At 34.6% G+C, this 14416-nt stretch overlaps 1 protein-coding gene across 3 annotated transcripts in view; it reads left to right on the top strand.

Moving 5' to 3' along the window:
- The window catches only part of LOC145668861 (zinc finger MYND domain-containing protein 11), a 99620-nt gene that overhangs the window by 47296 nt on the left and 37908 nt on the right, over positions 1–14416 (top strand). For all 3 annotated transcript variants that reach the window (XM_081737085.1, XM_081737084.1, XM_081737086.1), the window contains exons 6-8: positions 3579–3668; positions 8232–8532; positions 13905–14101. In XM_081737085.1, the coding sequence (XP_081593211.1) occupies positions 3579–3668; positions 8232–8532; positions 13905–14101 (588 nt within the window). The remainder of the gene's footprint in view (positions 1–3578; positions 3669–8231; positions 8533–13904; positions 14102–14416) is intronic.

Consider the following 14416-nt stretch of genomic DNA (forward strand, 5'->3'; position numbering starts at 1 on the left):
TTATGGCTTGCAATGCTTTGATAAGCATATGACTATTTAAACTAGGTCCGAATAGCTTACTTATATGTACAATTCAAAATTTGGCTTGTAATATGATGGCATTATAAAACATTGTGTAGCTCTAAGAAATTGCAATCAAAATTAATGATATTGCTTTTCATAATCTCAGTCCAATCAAGTTGTTAAAAGCTTGACTGAGGAAATTTCTATATGCAAATCTTATATAATTTCCTTCGAACACATCACCTTTAAATATTTTGTATGTGTTGTTATAATTTTACTGACATAAATGGGTGTTTTATTTATTACTTTTTTGTAAATAGTAATATTTGTGTATTTATATAAAAAAAATGCTGATTAACTACATTGTCATCCGTAATTTAAGTATACACTGTAAATGTAAGTTAAATTATACCCCCATTTTTAAACTTCAGAAGTTGTGCCAATTTCTTTTATTAAATTCTAAGACACATTCTGAATATTCAGTGAAGCAACTCAGAATTTGACAGTACAAATTAAATTATACGGGTTTATTTGTTCAAACTAAACATTTAAATGTCAAGATTAGAAAGAGAACAAAAGTACTATCTTACAGCCTTATTTGCTGTGTGAACGGAGGACATCCTGCTTAAGCACTTTCACCTGAATACAAACTTTCACTATCACTTTGTATGCGATTCCAAGACGCACCCTGCATTTTATACCTGAAATTTTGGCAGAAAAAAGTGCGTCTTAGATTCGAGTATATACAGTATGGAAAAAGGATTAGCTTACAGGAAAGAATAACTTAACATGTACACTCATGTCCAAAATTATTGTCGCATGTCTATAAATATGTTGTTGTAGGAATATAATTTGATAACGAATTCGCCTGGTATTTGTTATAATGTTAGTATGTGTATAATTAGCAAAGACATGTATGCGGCAAATTTCATGTCAAAAGAGCAGTAAATAAGAACAATAAAACAAAACTTTCTTGTCCATTTAGCAACATTTTGTTTTACTCATTCTAATTTTCGTATTTATAATTCTTTTCCGATGAAATTTACCACAAATATACATTTCCTGATTATACACATAGTATCAGTATTAAAAATACCCTGCAAAATCATTATCAAATTATATTCTTACAAGAAGACAGTTATAGATGTGCGACAATCATTTTGGACATGAGTGTACATTGATACGTTAATTTTCCTTTCAATTGATCATAAGTAAAGTTGCCATAAATGAATTACTTCATCATACAAACCTGCCATGCATAACTTGAATATGCATATGTATGCAGTAAGATACAAATCCTGAGCATTGTATCTTACCGTTAACGGTTAAAACAACACCAAGATTATGTGAGATCAGATAGAGAAAGAAATGCTATTTTTAAACACATAAGGGACACGGGGCATAATGTTAATTGGTGCGAGATTGAAGTGTTAGCACGGGAACAAAGGACGTTAATAAGAAAGTGGAAGGAGACCAGGTTCATTGAAAAAGAGAAAAAGCTGTGTTATGAATTGGAATACAGGACTTAAAATTGACGAACAGTGGGGTAAGTTACTGGAAAGTCCTAATTTGTAGCTTAGTTTTCCACTGGACCGGGGAAGGAAATTTATCTTCGGTGTTTAGTTTCATTTTTGTCAACTTCTGTTATGATTGGCTGATTCTGTTTTGATCAGCCAATCAGCGTTCAGAAACATTTTCTGTGTTTCTGTTATATTTAGATGCAACTCTCTCTTATGCAGTAAGAAAATAGGAAATGACAAATAAGTTTCACGAAATACAGTAAAATCACAATGACATACTAAATAGATACGTGAAATATCCATGATGATATGACTGCATATAGAAATATATGGGTAGATATATATGTGTATATAATAATATCAACGATGTTGTTAAGAGGAGGAGAAAAGATACCAATGAAGACCAATGACAGGTTCATTTATTGAGGCGTAGATATCTAATAGGATGCCAACCTATTTCTGTGATAGACCATAATCTGCCAGATAAATAGATAAACAATCCAACCCCATTAAAATATATAGAAAACCTTCCCGAAGAAACTTTGACCACGCAAAGACATAAAAGGTGCCTTACGAAACCCCAAAGACGAAGGAAAAAAAAGAATTTAGCACACAATTTCACTGATACTAGGAAGCGTGATCGGGGCTTAAGGCAAATATCTCACTAATATCCTTCCCCCCCCCCCAAAAAAAAAAAAAAATTGTGAACACAACCCTAAATTTCTTTTTCTGGTAAACTTACTATGAAAGAGCCCTACACACACTAAACTGCAGCAAGGGACTACCTTTATATATATCATTAAAATTAAGTTCACTCACCTTTCAATCCTTTTTCCAGAAAAACCTAATTATAAAACTTTTCGAATAAAGTAAATAATTTCCTTTCGTCGATGTAATCCTTGCATACATACCAGAAAACACTGTCGTCAATAATACTTGATTGAACCTTCACTTGCTGGTCACTTACACTATACAGCTGACCATCTTCTCCCTCAGTAGTCACGAAATTATCAATAGCTTCTTTCTCAGCTCGTTCAATGACATCGTAAAGATGAACTTCATCAACATGTTTCCTAAGTAATTCTAACCACTTTTTACGCGTTGTTGGTGTTCGTCTTCATAATTTCATCCTTGACACACACTGAAATCCTAAGCACTTTCTATTCGATCTTCTTCCAACAAACATGTGGACCACAATACACTTCACACAGTTTAGCTATACGTTTATCCAATAAACAACTATGGTGAGGACAGGAAGGAACATTAAATCACTTTCGTAACATACGCAACAAACAGTCACTCAGGATATGTATATTCGATTTCATAGCTTTATTTTTATAATTCAAATACCCGTCTCATCAGTCCAGCATTCCAGTTACGCATGCGCTTTAACTGTGTCGAACTCATATGGTCAGTACGGACGTACACTTTTGTTCCCGTGAACCAAACATGCCACTTTCGCATCACGTATACTATTGATGAACACTCCAATTCAATTATGACGTAGTTTCTTTCACACTTACTTAACGTACAAGCTAGTATATTCCAGCATACACTTTTCGCCATCTATAATTTGATAACACATACCCACTCCAAACCAGTTAATGATGCATCAGTTTCTAAACAATACACGTGCGTGTTTACAAATAAATTCAAAGAATACTCACCGTGCCATGATGTATCCTATTAAAGATTTCTTCGAAGAATCATATTAAACATCGAATACTTTTACTAGATCCTTACCGACGAAAGAACAAACTTCGTGTACTTCTGTCCCTGGCATACAACTCTGGGTAAACGAAATATGTGGCACATTGCTGCCTTCGTTGTTCCTATGAAAACAATGCTCATTTCGAAATATTCTCGTTGCTTAAGGCAGATCTTGAGCCTACCGTTGTATTTCCAGGGTTTGGCGAAATTTGTTCTTTTGTCGGTAGGCTTTTAATGAATCAAATCCTGTTACTATGACAGATTTTATTCTGTCAACAATAATGTTATTATAAAACAATGACAAGAGATATTTCACATATTAGTAATGCGCTGTTCGCTTTGCAGATGATCAGTTCAGTTCCTCCTGATTTTAAAATAAGGAAGAGTGAGTTGAATCATCTTCTGGTGTTCACATGTGCGAGACTGAAGGAAAGGGTAAGTGTCAAGTTTTCTAATTCATCATGGTCTGTTAAAATATGTATTTGTTTCTGTAACTATATCTGATTTTTTTTTTAAAAAAAAGGTCCGGGTTATTTTTGCTGGGATATATCCAATCCACAAGTCAAAACGTAGGAGCAAAAATAAAATCGGTCAATATGTAAAATTCTAAAATTATATATCTTGTGAGATTTAGTGGTAGACTTCATACAAAATTAGCTCTGGCTCAACTTTTTAAAGTTGAAAGTACGAATGAGGTACAATTGTACGTGAAAATTTGAAAATTTTTGACAATACATTATAGATCATTGTGTAAGCATAGTGTCACGTTGTCGACACAGTTCCAAAGCTTGACGATGTGATCGTATTTTTTTTTCTTTCTCAGGTGGATGTAAGCGCTGGTTAGATGAAAATTTAGAAATTATATATCTTTTCTTTAGACATATTAAAAAGAAATGTATGTTGTAAATATACTGTATAGCGAAATGTTTGATGTAGGTTTGATACCCGGTGGAACACAGAATTTAGACAATTGGAAGCAACTTGAAGTAAGAGTGTAAACTCTGGTTTCAAAGTCAGAAGTAATTTGGTTTGATGCCGATGTTCTTCATGACTGGCCATGACCGTTTTGTAGGTTCAGTAAGTTTAATATAGTAGCTCTATGCAACAAAGGAAAATTTGAAAGGAAGCAAATTTTAAAATAAATTATTTCTTAATGCTGTTCGTTCTAGCCTTGGAACTACATATAATCTGAAGAAAAATGAAGTATCACAAAGCAAACACTTATTATTACTAGGGGTCACGGTGACTCAGTGGTAGAGTGCTTACTTCTGGTGTGTGGTCTCTCTGGTTCGATACCCGGACAAGTAAATTTGTGGTGGACAACACCATGTCCGTGGGTTTTCTCTCATTTTATCCCACATTCTCATTCCACCGATTATTCCATCATCATTAACTTGCCTTAATCATCTGTCTCCCTTAGCGTAAAGAGCATAGTCGTGGGACGTTAAACCAGGGTTGGCTGGTTTAAACCAGCTGGATTTTTCAAAAAAACCAACTGGTTTAAACCAAAAAACAAAAAAATCTTCGTAAAAGTGTAAGTGTTTGTAAAATCTTGATGAACACACATTTGTGGGTTATCACGTTTCACTCCCGTATATATTATTCGTATTATATTCAGACCTAAATTCCCCATTCATTACTCAAAAAGATTATACTACAAAAGGAACTTTTTTTTTTTACAAGTTTATAAATGTTTATTTTGTGATTTTTTGTAGTTGTTATTATTGTTATGTAATTGCAATCGAAGAAAAATTCTAAATATTGTTTCGTTTCAATGTTTACTATTGATAAAATACATCGAAAATGCCGTACTTTTTGTGTGTGTGTGTGTGGGGGGGTCATACAGACCCCACGAGAGGCATTTAGTGAAATAAGTATCTTTGGTATCTATTTATGTATAAATGAGTGAGCCACAGTGGACTCAAATAATTCGTATCTTTATACACTTTTCTTATCGATATGCAGATTAAGTCGGTGTATTTCTTTAATTTGGACCAATAAAAGTCGTTGTTAACTAACTTGAACTAAATTAGTTCTTCTGTACTCCGTCGTACTTTGAAATTGTTCATATGTAATTCTGTGTAATGGTTTCACTTGTGCAACTGTTTATCTTTTGTCCTTCTGAAATGACTCTTGACAGTTATATTAAGAAGCATGTAAAGATCAGTACAACGTATTTTTTTTTATCAGGATTCCTTCGTGAGTGAGTCGGCAGACGTATCGCATTTGTGGCCAATTAGTCCTGGTTCCGAGTTCAAATGGAGGACAATTTCTCTCGGATGTAACTCGAGAAGCGGTTTTTATTCCGCTTTAAGCTTATGTGACCCCTTCCAGCATAACCCGGTTGTTGCATAATAACATGAAGGCGAAACAAACTTATTTCTGTCCATATATGATATGAATATATAAAGCAAATCATTTAAACCATAAAAACCTGGTTTAAACCAAAAAAACCTGGTTTAAACCAAAAAAACATTTTTTTTTTTTTTTGATAAAAACCATGGTTTTTGCCAACCCTGCGTTAAACTGAAAGATTTAATTTCATTTCATTTTATTATTATACTAACCTATGTTCTAGTTCTGGCAATGTTGTTCTCTTGTGTTCTTTCATGTTTTAGTCTTTCTGTTGTTACTGATCATTTTTTCTTTCGTTTTATTGTTTTTCCATATATTGTTACTGTTATCTGTTTTGTGGGACCACGGTAGCTCAGTGGTAGAGCGCTTTCCTCTGGTGCGTGGGGTCTGTGGCTCGATCCCTGGCCAAGTAAGTTTGTGGTGGACAACATCGTGCTCGTGGGTTTTGGGAGGGTACTCCCTTTTCCTCCCACTTTATCATTCCACCAATTCTTCCATCATCATTCATTTGCTTTAATCATCCTCCTCGCTTAGCCTAAAGAGCATATTCGTGGGATGTTAGACTCAAAGATCTGTGTTATTGTTAACTAGGTCTTTATTATTTTACACCAGGTATGTCAAACTGATTTCTTATATGTGGCCATTTAAAAATTATTTGAAAAATGAAATGAAATCTTTGAGTTTTACGTCCCACGGTTATGCCGGTTAGGCTAAAGGAGACGGTGACAATGAGTAATGAATGAAATGGTGGAATGAAGAAAGTGGGAGGAAACGGGAGAACCCCGAGAAAACCCACGCACACGGTGTTTTTCCACCACAAAGTTCACTTGGCGAGGGCTGGGTTCGAACCCGGGACCCCAAGTGCCAGAGGTGAACGCTCTACCACTGAGCCACCGCGGCCCCAAAAATTATTTGAGATGAGCGGGCCGCATGTTACAATATTATATATATATATATATATATATATATATATGGTGTCTGAATAATGCGTACATAGTTGATGTCAATTTACAGTAAGAAGGCTGATTAGGAAAGGGTTATTAGGAATAATTAAAGGTTATTAATTAAGAATTCTGTTACAAAAATGTTACAAACTATATTAAAGTACTTATACAAAATTAATGTTTGCTTATCAAAAATTAGGCATTTTCCGGTATCATTATTCAACAATAAGAAAAACACTTCCCCTTCAAAAACTATTTTAACCATGAGAACTGTGAATCTTATTGTTATTTGTTTTTAAACACAACACCTGTTTTTCTTTCATGAAATTGAAGAAGGTGTCCTTCTGTGTATCATCAGATCAACCCTGGTCAAGTTAAGGCGAGCCACAGTGTGTGTGTGTGTGTGTAAAGTAGCAAGCAAAATATGATGCTGAAGGTTTCGTTTCCTTCTTTTAATTTATTTATTTATTTATTTATGTGAAATAAATAGTGAGACATAAGCAGGCCGCATTCAGTGGCGATGCGGGCCGCATGCGGCCCGCGGGCCTCGAGTTTGACATGTCTGTTTTACACCGTACTTTATCGGTTTTTTTTTTTTTCAATATTTTATCTCCTCTGTTTATTCTTTTACTCTTTGTCTTATCAATATATTGTACTAGTTTTATCTCACTCATTTCATTTTTTTTACACTTTGTTTTGTCCTTTATCTTGTAGCATTTTTTATATTATTATTAAACATGGTTTTTGGTAGTTTGTAGTGTTTGGTCAATCATCTCTATCGTGACGGGGACAAATGGCCCTCTTGTTGACGTTCCCACTCTTGCGATCCTTGATTCACTGTTTCGGAAATATGTCATTATCTTTATTTTCGCTGGCTTAAAATAAGAAAAAAAATTGTAACATGTTCCGTTAGTCAGTCACTTTTTACTATTACTGAAGCCTTTCTGATATGACCGATATTAGTGTCGAATCCATATTTTTCGGGGTTGCTAAGATGAACGAACAGAGACTCTTCCTATGCCGTTTAAATCAAAATTCAGCTCCACAACTTGGAAGAGGTGGGAGGTACATAAAATAATTGAAAATAACCGATATTAGTTCCGAATCCATAGTTTTCGGGGTCGCTGAGATGAACAGTGACACTTCCAATGCCGTTTAAATCCAAATTTAAGCCTGCAACTTGGGACACGTGGGATACATACATAGATTTAGATTTAAACGGCATTGAAAGCGTCACTGTTCATCTCAGCGACCCCGAAAACTATGGATTCGGAACTAATATCGGTTATTTTCGATTATTTTTATGTATCTCCCACCTCTTCCAAGTTGTAGAGCTGAATTTTGATTTAAACGGCATCGGAAGAGTCACTGTTAGTTCATCTTAGCAACCCCGAAAAATATGGATTCGACACTAATATCGGTCATTTTCGATCATTTTTATATATCTACCCCCTCCTCATCCCCTAAGTTGCATTGTCAAAGTGAAATGATAAAAACCGTCCCAAGCCCGGACCTCATCGATGTGGAAAATTTGATCGAGATCGTCGGGTGGTTCAAGAGGTATTAAGTCTCTTTCATTTTTATTTATATAAATAAATTAATAATGCAGCATACAAATAATTTTTTAAGTATCGCTGTGTGTTATACTAGCGCATATTTGTTGATGATTTCCTGATCTTTATGTTGTTTCTTCTTTTAGTTACCAGCGTCCGTGTCAGATAAACAACCACCAATTTTACCTACAACCCCACCGAAGACCCCTCCGTTACCTACGAGGTCAACATATACCACCGATCGAACAGTGTTGCAGTACAAAGAGTTTAATCGTATCAAGTGGGTAATCGACGAGGAGGATAAATGGAGAGTCAGCTATTTAATATATCAACCTATGGATCTGTTAACAATGGAGAAAAAGGCGAAGAATAATCAGTATAAATCTCTAGAGGAATTCCAAGCAGATGCTCAGATGATTGTTCATAATGTTGTAATTTATCATGGCGGTAAGAATCGGAATTGTTCTTGTCATATTGGTGATTTATCAGATTTATCAAAAGTCTTAGGTTATAGACCAACTCGGTTACGGATAAAGATACGAAAACAATATAAAAAGAGGAAAGTTGTTGGAAATAGGGATTTTCAATCTAAAATAGTAGAATTTTTCCAAACGCACTAGCTGTTTGGGCTCCACATTGGTAAGGTGCCCTATGTTAAGTGTTGGAAAAGCAACGCTGCCAGTTCTACAGGCTCTTCTCTTTGACCGTCACCACACCAATGATATAGCGTTTCTAAGAAACGAACTTGAGGTGTTTTAGGTGCCCTCACAAACAATGTGCCCTTCATCGTGTCATTTTTGTGTCTTACGTTCCGTTCGAACAGCCTACTGGACTGGAAACGTTACTTTTTTATTATCGTAGTGCTCCTTACCAATGTGGAGCTCAAACAGTTGGTGTAATTGGAAGAAATCTAGGATTTTAGATTGTAAAGCACTTATTTCCAACAAGTTTTCTCTCTTTCTATTTTTTCATATTTTTATCCATAACGGAGTTTGCCTCTATAGCTCCGGACTTTTGATACACTCGGTACCATATATATATGATGACACAAAGGTAATTTTCATCTACACAAGAATTTATACGTAAATTATTACCTGATAATGATATATATAGTGAAAGAAAAATAACTAGGTATTTTATAAACTGTTTCAAATTCTGTAGTATTAATTCTTATTTATTAAAGAAAACCTGTACATGTCCGTAAGAAAACAAAAGAATATGTTAATTCTCAACATAGTCATCTGTGTTGTTAACCAGCTTTCTCAAGGAACCAGGGATACAAGTGATACTTTTTTGAAGGAAGTCAATTGAGATGTCGACAATAACTTATTGAATCTATGCCTCCAATTCTACACTGTTTGAGATTTCGACTTGTACACCTCCTCCTTAGTGTAGCCCCACAAGAAAATAATCACAGAGAGATCTGACTTTTTGCTGGCCATTCGTGAAGTCCATACCGTCCAAGCCAGCGTACAGGAAACTCGTTCATAAATATAGGTAAGCGGTCTGCCATGTTTGTTTAAATTGCATGAGGTTCTTCAAAGCGGTCAACGATTGAACTAAATGAAACAAGTAGAGTGAAATCTTAGTAATTACTTTATATTGTGACACTCTTTTCAACATGAAATAGTAATATTATACTTTTTATTAGAGTATTAAAAATACATAGTTTTTTACCCACCCGGGAGATATATGTGTTAAAGTATCTTCTACTTTCTTTTGTGTTGTGTAGTAGTGTGTTATCTGTACGGGGAAATAATTTGTTTGCCGTATAGAAAAGAAATTAGCTAGCAGCGCATAGTAAAAGTATTATTGTACGGAACGAAAAAAGATTACGTCTATAATCATTATAGTTACTTCCTGAACGTAAGATACACACTATAGCATAAAAAATTTACTGACCTTAGTATTCCTATACAGAACAATTTTATTTTGAAGATCGATATTTCGGATACATTTATCGAGTATATCCATCTCTGGGAGCAAAAATAGGCTTGAATCATACTTCGCAATAAGTTCGTCACATGCTTTGTTGCAGCAGAGCCAGAGGAAATAATGAAATTATATAAAATTATTGTATGAATACGAAGTGCTGATCATAGACCACCATTTTGTAGTGAGGGCATCACACTCTTATTCGACACTCAACAATTTCATACCTGCGTATATTAGTTAAGAGCTTTTAACTATTAATTATTACCCTGTTTAACTGCTGATGAGCATAGAGTTGTCAGAAGTATGTTGACTAATAATTTCATTTGTTTTGTGGAAAGCAGTTAAGATAAGACTCTATCTTACTCTGTTTTCACTAACTGTGACATAGCTTCTGATCGTTACTATATAATCACGTTAACGAATAATGCGATTACCTTCGAATTTGTAATAGTATTGTGTAGTAATTTGTACATAAAAAATGTTTGAAATTGACAACTTGTACTGTGATATGATATTTCTGTTTAGTGATATTATATTTACTGTCTAGTGTTCAGTTTGAAGGATGGAGATGAGATTATTGGAATTCATTTCCTTTAAATTTTTTTCTCAAACTTAAATTTCCGAAATATCTCAAAATCGTACTTTTTAGTGAAAGGTTAAAATGTTGCAATACAACCATTCACACTTCAATTATTATAAATAAATTGAATGTGGAATTTTAGTAGTGAAAGCGTGTGATCCTGTTTTAAATAAAACTGGAAAACCAAAATAAGTAACTATAGAAGCGAAAGATATTGTACGTAAGACTGTGTGTACCCGAAGTCTTTGAAAGTGTTGGATCTAAAATGCATAGAGATATGGGTGCTTTACAGTTTCAGAGCAAAAATCTTTGGAAACTAGAATTAAAGGGTAAACATAATAAAAAAGGGTAAATCCATATCAAGTGGTCCAATGCATGTTGCTCGACAATTTTTAAAAATTCTGATTTTTTGTGTGCTGTTACCTTAACATGTCATTAGTTCAAAATTTGCATGATTTTAATTTTATTGGCTTTTGGTTTCGAGTGGCAGCCATATTTGTTTTCGAAGATGTGCCATTTTGTGATGTTGTAAGGGATTACAGAATCTAAAATATCTCAGCCCCTAATTACCCTATCGGTGTGAAACCAAAACCAAAATGTTCAGTAAGTTCTGCACTTTAAGAGTGTATATTAGTTACTGTCATTCATAAATTATGAATGGGTAAAATTAAAATTTGAAAAAGTAGGGGATTGACGTTAAAAATCCCAACTTTGGCACCTATTATTTTTAAGAAGGAAAGGGGTCAGGAAGTTGAGCTTTACTGAATAAAGAGGTCTGATATGGTTCTTATCACTCACCAAGTTTCAACCCTTAGATGTGTCCCCCTATGTTTCTAGAAATTATCAAAAATTCAGAAAAATGGAAAAAGTGCATATTTCACAGGTATATATATCTGGTGGGGGACCTGATAAAAATATACAATTCCTCCCCATAACAGGTCTACATGATATTATTCTATACCCAAAATTAGGAGTTTCAGATTAGACTATAAGTACCTTTATTATAAACACAAAGTTATACCTATAAATAAGCATAGGCAAACGTACGGATAAACGAGATTTTACTGTATATCCATCATAAATCGGTTGGCAATGGATGAATAATGCATAGAGTGGTTAAGCACAACATACAAGAACAAGTGTTATCCTGTTAATAAGCAAACAGAACAAATGTACTGAAAACACAATTCAGCAGAGTTCTTGTTCCAACTAGGGTTGTTCAATAAGGCTGAAGATCTATCGAACTTCGGGAGTGAAAATTTATCGAGTTGTCTTCGGTTACTCGAAACCGTTTGAGTATTTTAAATTATCGATGTTTCGAGTATTATCGAAATTTCGAGTATTATCGAAGTTTCGGGTATTATCAACATTTCGAGTATTATTGAAGTTTCGGGTATTATCAACATTTCGAGTATTATCGAAGTTTCGGGTATTATCAAAAGTAGTGATGAACAGTTCGGTTCCTTCACCTCTCCAATGATTTCTTCTTGCAGCCAAACTAGTCAAACAACTTTTTTCATCTGATAAGTTATTGCAAAGTTGCATTTGTCGAAATCATATGTAAAATTATTTTTCTGCCTGCCCCGTTATTGGCGCAATCGGCAAAGTGACTATTAGTAGACTAATGTTGTCTTGGATTCCAATTCCTTTTGGGTGATGCATGTTTTCTCTTTCTCTCTTCTGACAGACTGCTTAAACCTTGTACAGATCTGTGGGAAAAAAAAACTTTCCCTTCACTACATTGCTAAGGAAAGAAGTTTTAAAATGAACACTCTGCATATACAGTATGTAATACATATTATATACAACTATTATAACCACGAATATATCGTTTCTTTCGAAAACTCCGATAATCCAGAACTTTTCTGAATATTCAAGCGACTCGACAAATGCGATCATATTAATATATTTCTGTATTTGCTGCTTTCAAACAATTCGAGATTCTCGAACAGTTCGAGTGTCTCGAAGTTGTCTAATGTTTCTTACATTTCGAGTGCCTCGAACACTTCGCGAGTCCCGAACATTTCGGGAGTCTCAAACATTTCGGGTGTCTCAAAAGTTCGATAATTCGATAAAATTAAAATTCTTTATCTATGAAACGGTTTTGAAATTTTATCAAATTGTTATCGATTACTCGATTATCGCATCGAACATGATGACGTGAAAGTGCATTTTTACGAACCCCCAGGACCATGAACTTCATTCAAAATTTCAAGAGACAACAAGACATGGGTACCTTTCAAGAACATTTTACGAAAGCTTACACCCAATAAGCTTACAACAGCAACGGATCGGTGTCATACTATCACTCCGCAGTTGTGTGATCAAATATCCAAACTTTTTGTGGAACAGACTGTTTAAAGTTGTACGTAAGAGCCAGAATTGTTCTTGTATGTTGTGCTTAACCACTCTATGCATTATTCATCCATTGCCAACCGATTTATGATGGATATACAGTAAACTCTCGTTTATCCGTACGTTTGCCTATGCTTATTTATAGGTATAACTTTGTGTTTATAATAAAGGTACTTATAGTCTAATCTGAAACTCCTAATTTTGGGTATAGAATAATATCATGTAGACCTGTTATGGGGAGGAATTGTATATTTTTATCAGGTCCCCCACCAGATATATATACCTGTGAAATATGCACTTTTTCCATTTTTCTGAATTTTTGATAATTTCTAGAAACATAGGGGGACACATCTAAGGGTTGAAACTTGGTGAGTGATAAGAACCATATCAGACCTCTTTATTCAGTAAAGCTCAACTTCCTGACCCCTTTCCTTCTTAAAAATAATAGGTGCCAAAGTTGGGATTTTTAACGTCAATCACCTACTTTTTCAAATTTTAATTTTACCCATTCATAATTTATGAATGACAGTAACTAATATACACTCTTAAAGTGCAGAACTTACTGAACATTTTGGTTTTGGTTTCACACCGATAGGGTAATTAGGGGCTGAGATATTTCAGATTCTGTAACCCCTTACAACACCACAAAATGGCACATCTTCGAAAATAAATATGGCTGCCACTCGAAACCAAAAGCCAATAAAATTAAAATAATGCTTATTTTGAACTACCGACATGATAAGGTACCTGTACATAAAAAAACAGATTTTTTAAAAATTGTCGAGCAACGATTTATTCCTTTTCTGGACCACTTCAAATGGATTTACCCAAAAGAAAGAAAGGAAGGGAAATGGGATGAATCCCAAACTTCCATAAGTTTAACCTTGTGTACAGAATTACTGCAATGAGGTTGCATATATAAAGTTCTGATAATGCTCTCTTGTTATAGTTCACAGTATATTAGCTGATATGGCTCGCCAAATGTTGAGAGACTGTATTTATGATCTGCAAGAAATACGTCAGTGTCGAGATTGTTATCGTGTGTCGAATGAGAAAACTGATAAATATTGGTTCTGCCAGCCATGTAAACCACCTCATGATCTAGTGTACGCAAAGCAGAAGGGATTTCCTTTTTGGCCTGCAAAGGTAAGGAGACACTTGTGTGCATACTTAGTACCTTTCTACAGCTGTGTGAACAGCTTATCAGTAGCTCTTCGAAACTCATGTGGAAGTCTTTTCATGTCTCACAATGTCATTTTGTGCTCTTTGCTTGTGAAAAATTTAAAATCAAAATCTTGTACTCGAACAACTCTTCGTTTGAACGATATACTACTGCAAATACTTTGTACTAGAACTTCTTTAATATTGAAGTTCTAGTGCAATGGAGTAAGTGTTGTAGAATTAGTTTTGTTGGAGGAAGTTTAGCATCCCTTTTCAGCAGCGAGGCTGTATGAGACAGTG

The sequence above is a fragment of the Thermobia domestica genome, chromosome 13 (genome assembly GCF_964235325.1).
Source record: "Thermobia domestica chromosome 13, izTheDome1.hap1.1, whole genome shotgun sequence".
Lineage (NCBI taxonomy): Eukaryota > Metazoa > Arthropoda > Insecta > Zygentoma > Lepismatidae > Thermobia > Thermobia domestica.